The 12,056-nt window shown below is 45.9% G+C and overlaps 1 protein-coding gene across 5 annotated transcripts in view; it reads left to right on the forward strand.

The window, feature by feature from the left end:
• Gbf1 (golgi-specific brefeldin A-resistance factor 1) overlaps nucleotides 1-12,056 on the forward strand; it is a 134,002-nt gene that overhangs the window by 104,868 nt on the left and 17,078 nt on the right. For 2 of the 5 annotated variants that reach the window (XM_006526582.4, NM_178930.3), the window contains exons 9-21: nucleotides 1,728-1,875; nucleotides 2,197-2,420; nucleotides 3,337-3,502; nucleotides 4,245-4,456; nucleotides 5,058-5,156; nucleotides 7,403-7,597; nucleotides 7,802-7,991; nucleotides 8,211-8,351; nucleotides 8,649-8,737; nucleotides 9,827-10,029; nucleotides 10,617-10,740; nucleotides 11,015-11,140; nucleotides 11,403-11,485. In XM_006526582.4, the coding sequence (XP_006526645.1) occupies nucleotides 1,728-1,875; nucleotides 2,197-2,420; nucleotides 3,337-3,502; nucleotides 4,245-4,456; nucleotides 5,058-5,156; nucleotides 7,403-7,597; nucleotides 7,802-7,991; nucleotides 8,211-8,351; nucleotides 8,649-8,737; nucleotides 9,827-10,029; nucleotides 10,617-10,740; nucleotides 11,015-11,140; nucleotides 11,403-11,485 (2,000 nt within the window). Of the gene's footprint in view, nucleotides 1-1,727; nucleotides 1,876-2,196; nucleotides 2,421-3,333; nucleotides 3,503-4,244; nucleotides 4,457-5,057; nucleotides 5,157-7,402; nucleotides 7,598-7,801; nucleotides 7,992-8,210; nucleotides 8,352-8,648; nucleotides 8,738-9,826; nucleotides 10,030-10,441; nucleotides 10,521-10,616; nucleotides 10,741-11,014; nucleotides 11,141-11,402; nucleotides 11,486-12,056 lie in introns of those variants that run through there. The other 3 variants (XM_006526580.3, XM_006526581.3, XM_006526583.3) reach the window with 2 other exon arrangements.

The following is a 12,056-nucleotide window of genomic DNA, read 5'->3' on the forward strand; positions in this document are numbered from 1 at the left end:
CTGTTGTCTTTCAGAATGTAGAATTGTACAGATAAAGTGGTATAGGGTTCTGTGGACACCTGCTGCCTACTATGCACCTTAGAGCCTTGGGACACAGAACATAGCAGCAGTGAAACCTTCATGAAAACTACCGGCCTTCAGGCTCCTGGACCAGTCAAAAGGCCAGGAACACTCACTGAAATAACCTAGTTGAAGCTAGATTTGCAAAACGTAAAGTAGAAGATAGGCGATACCAACTCGTATTTGGAAAGGATGCCCATTACTGACTGTCATTCTTACTAGAAGTGGGGCTCATAGAGTGGAAAGGAGAGGTAGCTTATGAAGCTTTAGTCGTTTAGACTTTTTGAAGCTTAGTGATAATCACCAATAAAGCCAAATGGTCCTCGTTTTCTTTCCTTGGTCTTTTGGGTTTCTTGCCTCCTGTTTGGCTTGTTCTCTTAGATCTTTTTCTACCATGAGTGTGATCTACCTGAACTCCTAGGTTACTTACTGACGAGAGCATCCTGGTCCCTGTCTAGTCACAGAAGCTCATATTTAGGCATAGGACTCCAGGTGTTTTAGAGATGGGAGAACAAGAATATGAATCCAATAAGAAGCTGGTACCGTGTTAAAAACTGGGAGAAAGTTCAGTTTGGGGGCCTCCTTTATTATGAGGAGATTTGGGGAAGGAAGGAAGAATTATCCTAGCAGGTGATCAGAGGCTATCAAAGCTTTGAGAGAGAGAGAGCTTGAAGAAGGAATTTTATCACCAAATATCAGAAGAAAATGAATAGATCCTTTTAAATTGTATCTAGTGGTGCTAGGAATGTAACTCAGTTGCAAGAGTCTTTGCCTAGCATATACAAAGCCCTGAGGTTGAACCCCAGTACCACGTAAGTGGAGTGGAGGGGGGAGGGGCACATACCTGTAATCCCAGCTCTTGGGAAGTAGAAGCAGAATGCAAAGCTCAAGGTCATCCTTGGCTACACAGTGAGTTTGAGACCTGCTCAGGGTACATGAGGCTCTGTCTACGAAAGGAATAACATAATAAAGTAAAATAACGTGTACCTAGGAAGAACAACTGTAAGAAGAGCAAGACGTTTTATTGCTGTATCAAAATTAGGAGTAGCAGCATGGCAAAGCCTCCATTCTTAACTCAACAAATCAATTGGCGTGTCACTCTTTTCTCTAAAAAAATAACTTTGACCATCCATTTTAATACAGGATTTCCAGAAAAAGAGTTATCCTTATGGTCTAAGTCCCAGTCTGTACCTTAGTGGGAAAGCTTTGAATCTTTCTTGATAGGGAGGGGTAGGTAGGTGCTCATACCTAGACAAGAACTGGAACTAGGAGCTGCCCTGCAGCTGACTGTGGAAGAAAGTCCGTGCACAGGTCTGTAGTCTGAGGCTCTGGGCAAAGCCTGCCTTACGTTTTCAGCAAGAGGTTCGTGCATCATATACAGCACCAGGGACCCAGGAAGCAGAGTGATAAGTGTGCCAGCTGGCTATGTCAATGACTAGTCAAAATGCAAGGTGTAACCTTCCATGTGGAAGCCTCTGTGTCCATCCGAAAAGCTGTAAATGGAAAGGACTAAGTGTATATTCTGATGGTTTAGATTATTTAGTACTGATGTGGGGTGTAAGTGGTTTTTTAGGGACCAGCGGACTGAATAATGAGATATTTTAGGAGTAACATCTTAGTTTAAATACTCTTTTAGTCTGGATACTAATTATACATGATATTTCCAGCTGAAAATGAGAGCAGGAGGCATGAGTGACTCGTCCAAGTGGAAGAAACAGAAAAGATCTCCTCGACCTCCACGTCATACAACCAAAGTCACACCAGGTTCAGAGCTGCCCACCCCAAATGGAGCCACATTACCCTCTAACCTTACTGGTGAGTGCCCTGGGTCACTTCTTATTAAAACACACAGAGAAGATCCTTTCTTTATCAGGGATTTGAAATGGAGAGCTGGTTAACTGAGGGGTTTTGGTCTTTCTGCAGAGAACAGAAAGGGTAACGCCAAATCAAATCAGACTATGACCATTTAATGACCCTGCATCAAACAACTTCAGTTCATTCACTTTTCATAGATTCTTATTACTCTAGAGGCGTTTATACATGAGCATTCAGTCTGAGCAAGACCCTGGTACTGTAGAGGATGTGTTACTCACAAACGGTCTCTTTGCCTTCAAGTTTCATGCTTTTCTTTGTCAGGTGGTGTGCCCTTCATTGATGCACCCACATCCATCTCCTCTGCAAGTTCAGAAGCTGCCTCGACAGTAGTCAGTCCCTGTACAGATAGTGGCCTGGAATTATCCTCCCAGACTACCTCCAAGGAGGACCTCACTGACCTGGAGCAAGCTGGCTCCCCAAGGGAGATCACCACCAGTGAGCCTGGGAGCAGTGAGATGGGCGCTTCTGATCAGCTTGACCCTCAGGTAGGACTGACTCCTGAAGGCCCCTCTTCAGATCTACATGTCACTGTAGGAACCTGAGCCTGGGCCAAGTATGGTGGTACATATCTTTAATCCCAGCACTCAGGAGGCAAAGACTGATGGATCAAGGCCAGCCTAATCTACAGAGAGAGTTCCAAGGCAGCTAGAGCTACATAGTGAAACCCTGTCTATTTAAAAAAAAAAAAATGAAGAAGGAAGGTTGGTAAAGGTAGTTCTTCCCTGTGTCATAGTTAGAGTTTCCATCTTTGTGAAGAGACACCAGGACCAAGGCAGCTCTTATGAAGGACAACATTAAATTGGGCTGGCTTACAGGTTTAGAATTTGAGTCTATTATCTTCAAGGCAGGCAACATGCATCCAGGCAGCCATGTCACTGGAGGACCTGAGAGTTCTACATCTTGTTCTGAAAGCAACGAAAAGACTGTCATAGGCAGCTAGAAGGAGGGTCTCAAAGCAAACCCCACAGTGACACACTTCCTCCAACAAGGCCACACCTACTCTAGTGCCACTCCCTGGGCCAAGTATATTCAAACCACTGCATACTGTTTCCTAGAATTATTTTTGCTGACCAGAAAACCTACAGTATGACTGTGAAGAGGAGCTCAGGAGATTTATCATTGTCATTATAGGCAGCATCTGAAAAAAAAGGGAGGTGGCGACTTTTGCAGGATGGTAATCATCTAAATTCTAAGCCTTGTGAGAGTTTTGCACCCATAGAGTCTGTCATCTTAGACAATGGTTCCTCAGGTGGCCCTGGGCCATCTTCTATTGATGTATAAATCAATGAGCTGTAGTCCATTTGAAGACAGCTTGGAAGCCATAAAATTCAGGGGAATAAATTTTAAGTGGTTTTTTGCCTCCTTTTTGTTCATCTGTCTGACTGCTCTTGGTCCTAGCAGGAAGGGGCCCATGTAGAGAAGGCCCAGTCAGCATCGGTGGAGTCCATCCCTGAAGTGTTAGAGGAATGCACATCCCCTGCTGACCACTCTGACTCGGCCTCTGTCCATGATATGGACTACGTCAATCCTCGGGGCGTGCGCTTTACCCAGTCCTCCCAGAAAGAAGGTAGGTACTCTCTGGAAGGCTCTGCCTATTCATCTCCCCCATCCTACCAGATAGATATTCTGTCTGAGCCTAGAGCAGCTTAGATGAAGTCATCTGTCACCTGTGAATCCATTTTCTAGACAGAAAATGGAATCAAGCCATAAAACTCTTAGCATATATAGAACTTTTCCCTAAGTCATTCAGAGAGCTAGAGCGACAATTGGAGGAGAGCGGGAGCAATATAAAGCTTAGGACTTTTAAGAAAAATCCTTGGTTCTGATTTTATCCATTAAGAGATAGGTAGTAGAGCCTTTTCCTTGGAGGAAATTAATATCCTGAAATTGCCACAGATAAGGGCTGGAGATGACTCAGTGGGTGAGATTGCTTCTCTGCAAGTGTGAGGACCAGAACTCAAATCCCTCGTACCCATGTAAAGAGTCAGGCATGGCTGCAGGTGCCTGTAATCCCATTTTTGGGGTTTTCAGACATGTGAGTCGGGAGAGTTTGCTGAAACAATGAGTTTCCAGGTCAGTGAGAGACCTGTTTAAGGCAATAAAACAGAGCAATAAGAGGAAGGCATTTGACATCCTTTGTGTCTTCCATGTGCACATGTTCGGGCACATACATTTGTACACCATACCACACCTACACATGCATGCACCAAACACATATAACACACAAACACAACAAACAAGTTTTTGCCATAGACAACACAGACCTATGTGGTATCAAACAGCTGGGGTATGTCTTCCCACCTTTTCAGGCACAGCTTTGGTTCCTTATGGTCTTCCTTGCATCCGTGAGCTCTTCCGCTTCCTTATCTCCCTCACAAATCCACACGACCGCCATAACTCTGAGGTGATGATCCACATGGGACTGCATTTGCTGACAGTGGCTCTTGAGTCAGCGCCTGTGGCCCAGTGCCAGACCCTCTTGGGTCTCATTAAGGATGAGATGTGCCGACACTTATTCCAGGTAAGACTAGACTTGGTTGTTTTTTGAGATTGAGAAGCCACCAGAATTCCATGACCTGCACACTTTAAGTTGGCCAGAAGCCACAGTAAAAGCTCAGTAAGCTAAGGACTTGAGGAAGGAATGGCTAAATCAAAATCCAGTTGTGGTGGTACATACCTGTAATCCAGCACTTGGGAGGTAGAGGCAGGAAGATAAGGAATCCGAGGTAACTTTCATCTACGTAGTGAGGTCAAGACCAACCTGAACGACATGAGCTCCTAGCTCAGAAAAACAAAACCAAGACAGCAAGACAGCTCAGTGGGTAAAAGTATGTCCATCAAGCCTGGCGTGCTGGGTTTGATCCCTGGCACCCAGAAGGCAGAGAGAGAGGAACGTCTCTCTTGGGACACACCTTTTCATATGTGTCCCTGCTCCCCTCCTACACACAAATAAACAAATGTAAAATAAAGTTTGCTTTTAAAACAAATGACAAGAAAAAAAAAGAGTTCCCTTAGAATGTAGGCCTTCTGAAGCAGCCTTACTGGTCTGCTCTCCTGTATCTTCGTTGGTTGAGTTACACTCGACCTCAGAAACCTAATGGCTTCCTACTCTCTGACCCCAGCTACTCAGCGTAGAGCGCCTGAACCTTTATGCTGCTTCCCTACGAGTGTGCTTCTTACTCTTCGAGAGCATGCGGGAACACCTCAAGTTCCAGTTAGAGGTAAGTGTTTGACCTTGGAAAGTAAAACAAGAAACAGGAGACTACATGGCATTATCAATGGGGCCAGCTCAATGAATCATGCTTAAGATAGACTTTTTTAAATTTTTATTTATTATTCTTTCATACAATACATCTCAACCACAGCTTCCCCTCCTTCATGCCTCCCAGTGCCCCTCACTTTCCCTCTCCCCACCTCCCCACTCCCATCTCAGAAAGAGCAGGCCTCCCAGGGACATCAACTGAACGTGGTACAATAAGACACAATAAGAGCAGATACAAGGCTGGGCGAGGCAACCCACTAGGAGGAAAAGGGTCCCAAAAGCAGACAGAAGAGTCAGAGACGCCCCCGCTCCCACTCTCAGGAGTCATCCTAAAATACCATATATGCAGACTCTCTAATGCAGACCTATACAGGCCTTAAGATTGCCACTTCAGTCTCTGTGAGCCCCTGTGTGTCCTGCTGAGTTCTGCTTTCCAGGTATCCTCTACCCCTCTGGCTCCCACAGTTCCTCCTCTAGTCTTCCACTGCATTTCCCATCTCAGGGAGGGACCCAGTGGAAAACCTGGGCTCTCTCTCCACCCATTTGGCTGTGGGTCTCTGTATCTGCTCTGAGCCAGGGACAGAACTGTGCTAGGTACCAGTCAATGATATCTGCGTATAGATTATCAATAGGAGTCATTTCATTGACTTTTTTTGGCTAGTGTTTAGTTCCACCATAGGTCTCTGGACTATCCAGCCTCCAGTTCCTAATCATCCAGGCAGTATTAGGCATGGGCTCCCTCTCATGGGATAGGCCTCAAATTAAATAAGTCATTGGTAGGCCATTTCCACAAGTTCTTTGTCACCATTGCCCCTGCATATCTTGCAGGCAGGACAGATTGTAGGTAGAAGGTTTTATGGCTGGGTTGGTATCCCAGTCCCGCCACTAGAAGCCTTGCCTGGTAAGAGAAGATGGACAGTTCAGGATCTGTGCCCCCCATTACTAGGAGTCCTCACTAGGGTCACTCTCATAGATTCCAGGGAGTTTTTGCTACACTGGGTTTCCATATCACCACCACCACCACCACCCCCCATGCCCTACTGCTCCAGTCATCTCTCCCTGTACTGTCTCCATCTACCCCCACATGATCCCTCCTATTCCCATCCCCACCTACCCCCAATCCACACACAAACTCTATTTCCACTTCCCAGAGAGAGCCAGTTGCACCCTCCCTTCCCCGCACCCCCACCCCAGCGCCCTCTTTGTTACTTAGCCTCTCTGGGTCTGTAGATTGTAGCATGAGTATCCTTTACTTAACAGCTAATACTCACAAGTGATTACTGCCAGAGTTATGGACTGGACTTCTGGCAGCTGGCATGACCTCTGGTCCAAGTGGAGGCGGGACAAGGAGAGGTGGGGGGTTGGGGAGAGGATGGGAGGAGTACCGGGAAAGTTTGTGGGAGGATCCAGGAATAGGCAGCCTACCTGGCTTTCTGGTGGCTGGAGCATCCTCCGGTTGAGCAAGGCTCTGCCCACATTGGGAGTTGCAATGCCATGTTGAGGAAGGGAAGGATTATTGGGCATAAGGTGGGGGACTCTGAGAGAGTGGGGGAGGTCTACCAGTGGGTGGTCTATCACAAGATAGAGATTTTTATGAGCTTCCTATAGAAGGCATTTTTGGCCTCCCTACTTTGTATCATTGCCTAGCCTTCATAGTAGAATAGTTAAGAGGATCCCAGACAAAAGTGTTTGACTATAATGTAGGAGAGCCCATAACTGGGCATGACAGCTCATGCCAGTAATCCAAGCACTTAGAGGCTGAGACAAGAAGATTCCTGTGAATTGAAGGCCAGTCTGGGCTACAGAGCAAAAGTGTCTCCAAAAAAGGGGTAGTGGGGGGAATCCAAATATGAGGACTGGCAGATCTTACCACAAATAGGGCAGCTTTTCTGCCTAGGAGTTCTTCTAAGTCAAACCAGCATTGCTGCTAAATTGCCAAAAAGAAGTCTCAATAAGACTAGGGTAGGCTTTATAGACAACACATTTTTAAAAGGACAGTAGACAACTTCTTTGAGACTGGAAATAGGAATGAGAGCCTTATGGGAGACAAAGCGGGGAATATATTACTGAGAAGGGGCTCTTTCGGTATCTCCCAATACATGCCTCCTGAGTGGGCTTTTGCCTCCTGTTTGGTGTTGTTCCTATCCAATTTTCTGTTGCCGTCTTTCCTCAACCAAATGGCTGTCGCTGGATTGCTGTTGACAGATGTACATCAAAAAGCTCATGGAGATCATCACTGTTGAAAACCCCAAGATGCCTTATGAGATGAAGGAGATGGCGCTGGAGGCCGTTGTTCAGCTCTGGCGTATCCCCAGCTTCGTCACTGAGCTCTACATCAACTATGATTGTGACTACTATTGCTCCAACCTCTTTGAAGACCTCACCAAGCTGCTGTCCAAGGTGCTGAGCACTATTGCTACCTCTAGGAACTGTGAAGAAATCTCTATTGATAGTAGAGAAAGTGGGGCGCTTCAGCGGTGGGAACAGGACTGAGGAAGGCATTTGTAAGGGCGATGAGAAATCATTAGTGTTTGGGTTTGGGGGGAAAATAATCAGGTGAAGTATATTCCTACCTCAAGTCTAATGGCTCTGTTTTCTTTCCAGAATGCCTTTCCTGTGTCTGGTCAGCTTTATACAACACACCTGCTGTCTCTTGATGCCCTTTTGACAGTTATTGACAGCACTGAGTCTCATTGTCAGGCCAAAGTCCTCAACACCCTCAACCAGCAAGAGAAGAAAGAGACAGCCAGACCTGGCTTTGAGGCAGTGGATGGCAACCCAGAAACTAACAAGTGTGAGAAGCGTCTTATATTGTTCTTTTTCTCTTTTTCTTTTTTGTCTTTCCTCCCACCCCTTCACTTGCCCTCCTTACTCTCTCTTGAATTTTTCCTATCAGAGCTAGCTAGTGTCCTATATAAGAACATGCAGCTCTTTTTTGGCTTGGGACTCAACCTCTTTGACAATACTGCTTGACTTCCTGCCCATAAGTCTTCATATCTTTCCCTGTTACCAGCTGAGAGAGCAACCAGTGATGGGAAATCCACAGGTGTGGCCTTAGATGCCCGAGGCCTTCATTTTCCAAGTGGAGGATGGTTGTCAACAGAACATGGAAAGCCAGGGTGCAGAGATCTGGAGGAAGCTGGTGACTCTGGGGGTAGGTACCCAGTGTCCATGACTCTAAACTTCCTCAACAAGAGGGCTTAGAGAGAAGGAACATGGGAGGTTTGGGAATACAGAGTGGCCTAAGGCCATACCTGGCAGAGCCCTAGCACTTCACCTTGTCTTAAACCCCAGAGAAAGGAAAGAAAACAATTAGAGCCCTAGAAGGTAGGATTTCCAGCAGGTAGGAGGTCAAAGGCAAGAACATGTATGAGATTACTTGGTTTTGCTGGGGAGAGCATCAGTAACTGTACAAAGGTCTTGTGTGTTTATCCTCTTCCTTCCATCCTAGCTGACAAAAAGTTCACCAGGAAGCCACCTCGATTTTCCTGTCTTCTGCCAGATCCACGGGAACTAATTGAAATTAAAAACAAAAAAAAGGTACATGAATCCATACACTCCCCCAGTGTGTTTAGCAACTGCCCACCCTTATGTAGGTGTCCTCTGTAGAACTTATTTGTCTCAGCGAATGCACATGGGGTGATTTTAACAGCTCCTTATATAGCTTCCAAGACTAGCCTCTAGGTTTTTCTGGGACTGCACAACTTCTCCCTCTCCTTGAAAAGCATTTCCTTACACCTGACCTGTGCTGTTGTTGGCCCCTGAGCAAAGCTACTTCAGCCAACAGCCAGAACCTAGTAGTGGTGACAGAAGTTCTGGAAGCTGCTGTCATTTGGGTCAGCAAAGGTTATTGATCATCTCCAGGTCCAGCATAGTGACTGGTAAGAAAGGGTATTGATATTTATTCTGGTACTTTAGTAAAGCTCAAATAATGGTTAGTTTATGTATTTTTCCTTCAGTTGGAAAGTCAGGGGAAGTCAGACCATCATAGACCTCCCCACATTCTTCCCTTGTCTTCCTTTCCTTTTCTCGGCAGGAGCAGGTATCAATGTCAGGTAAATAGCTTCCTGACTAGGACAGGGATATTTTTGGTTTTCTTAACATAAAAACTTGTAGTTAACCCTTTCTTATTGTCAGAGATACGCATTTGATTGCAAGTCTGTGACTAGGGAGCAAAGAGATCAGTTTATTCTGCTTTGTCCTTCAAACCCAAGCAGGACCTGAAAAGCAAGACCTTCTGAAAAGGGAGGGCATCTCACCCCAGCCTGGCACGGTGCTGGGCCTGACATGGTGTTGGCTGGCTGTAGACGCCCTGGGTGGCTATAGAATTGAAGAGAACTCACTAATCTGTTTCCTCCATCTTCCCCATCATTCACTAGAGGAGGGGAGGTTGCCCTGTACATCTGTAGCCCTCAAAAAGGAGTGGGAAGGCACTCCCATTCACTGCCAGTGAGATGGGAAGACAGGAAAAGCTTAGGCCAGTACAACCTAGTCTTAGCCATGGAATTAATTAGAACCACGTTCAGAGAACTCATTAGGTGAATAGCTATAGGCTACGATAGACTGTGGCCTGTCTTGTCTGACTTAAGAGCATAGCAACTTTTGATACCTCTAGTTTTTGTCTTCTAGCTGCTGATCACTGGTACAGAGCAGTTCAACCAAAAACCAAAGAAGGGGATCCAATTTCTGCAGGAGAAAGGCCTCCTCACCATCCCAATGGATAACACGGAGGTAGCCCAATGGCTCCGAGAAAACCCTCGGTTAGACAAAAAAATGATTGGAGAGTTTGTGAGTGACCGCAAAAACATGGACCTGTTGGAGAGTTTTGTGAGGTGAGGAAGAAGTAAGCGGTGTGGGGACTGAGATGTCACTCAGTGATGGTGTGCTCCCTTAGCATGCATGAGTGTCACACTCATGGATGTCACTCAGTGATGGTTGCTCCCTTAGCATGCGTGAGTGTCACAAAAAAAGAAAGAGATATGGGGGAGTGCAGGGAAAGAAGAGAGGAAGAAGGAGATGTCCGGGGACAGAGGAAGTCCCCAGTCCCTGCTGCTGACCAGCTCACATAGCGGACGCTCTTGCCTCTCTCTTCCTATGATAGATGTCTGTTGGACTGAAAGGGACTAAGGCTTTAGGAGTACCCCAACCCCCACCCCCTGGGTTCCAATGGAAAGCATCACAGAGTAGGATAGAGCAGGGTTCTGAGGGGTGAGGTGTCTAGAATTTTACTAATGTAGTAAGTACTAAAGTTAGGAATTCTGCTAGAAATGGCCAGGATGTACTTGCCACTCCAGTGCCAGAGCCATCAGCCTGCTCTGTTCCAGTAAGAGAATATTATGACGACTGTGACGAACAGCCTAAACTTATCTATACAGTTTTAATGTCTTCAGCCTTTTCCTTCTGTCTTCTTTCTCTGTAGCACCTTCAGCTTTCAGGGTCTGCGGCTTGATGAAGCTCTCCGACTCTACCTGGAAGCCTTCCGTTTGCCTGGGGAAGCACCCGTTATTCACAGGTTGCTGGAGGTATTCACTGAGCACTGGAGGGTAAGTCTTAGTGTCAGAAACTGAGTCACGGATCCCTGATCAGATTGAGGGATTCTTTGTTCCCTTAGCTAAAAAAAACCTTATCAATTGCCTCCTAAGAAGGTTGAGAGCCACAGCAGTGGACTTCCAATGGAGTACCTTCTATTAAGGAGTTGGCCATTTTCTGGGAAGTTCACCCCTTGTATACCAACTCTGTATACCAGTGGGTTGGTAATAGTAAGAACTTAGTTGCCAGAAAAGGACATTAACACAGATGGAGTCTTTGCTTTTTCAGAGTTGTAATGGCTCCCCATTTGCTAATAGTGATGCCTGCTTTGCCCTGGCCTATGCTGTCATCATGCTTAACACTGACCAACATAACCACAATGTTCGAAAGCAGAATGCACCCATGACCCTGGAGGTAAGCTTGGGTTCCAACCAAAACAGAAGATCCAATACAGCTTTGAAAGTATCAAGAAAGACAAGGAAAGTTTCCAGTATGTGAGGGAGACAGGTTCTGTCAAGGGGATCAGGGAGGGATGACCAATTCAGAAGAAGGACTGGGATGGAGAAGGGGTTCTTTCACTCAATTGTTTCCAAAGTCCTATTTGTCATAAACTTAAGGAGTTCCTTGGGTGGTATACAGCTTTGATACAAGGGAAAACATACTGGCCTATCTCTAGGAATTTCGCAAAAACCTAAAAGGTGTGAATGGAGGCAAGGACTTTGAGCAAGACATCCTGGAAGACATGTACCATGCCATCAAGTGAGTATATGTGGAGAGTAATGCAGTGTCTCTGCTAAAGAGAAACTCATTGCTTCCTTTTCCTGTTTCTAGAGTCATGACAGACTTTAGTGACTCCCACACCCTGGATTTAGCTTTGAGACTTAAGCTGGGTATCCATCCTTACCTGTGACAACAGCTCATGTCTTACTTAAAGAAGCCTGAGCAACAATGGGCGTCTAGTATTCCAAGCTTAGGGTCTGTTCACATCGGCCTCTCATGTTAGATGTTTAAGTATGTGTTTATACTAGGGAGTAGACCCAGGTCCTCATGCAGGCTAAGAATATGTTTCATTACAGAGCTACATCTCCAGTCCAAACTGTGCCTCTTAAATGAGGTATCTGACCCTGTCTCCTGAGCCCAAATTACCTGGCTTCCTGGAGAGCTCACAAAATCCATTTTCTGGTTGGTAGAGAACTCAAGATCAGCACTAGAGGGTAAGGCCTGAGTCAGAGATAGGATACAGAGTTGTTTTGTTTTGATCTTGAGACAGAGCCTCATACAGCTCAAGGTTGCCTCAGACTTGCTTTGTATCTGAGTCACCTCCTTGTCT

Source organism: Mus musculus, chromosome 19 (assembly GCF_000001635.26).
Source record: "Mus musculus strain C57BL/6J chromosome 19, GRCm38.p6 C57BL/6J".
NCBI lineage: Eukaryota > Metazoa > Chordata > Mammalia > Rodentia > Muridae > Mus > Mus musculus.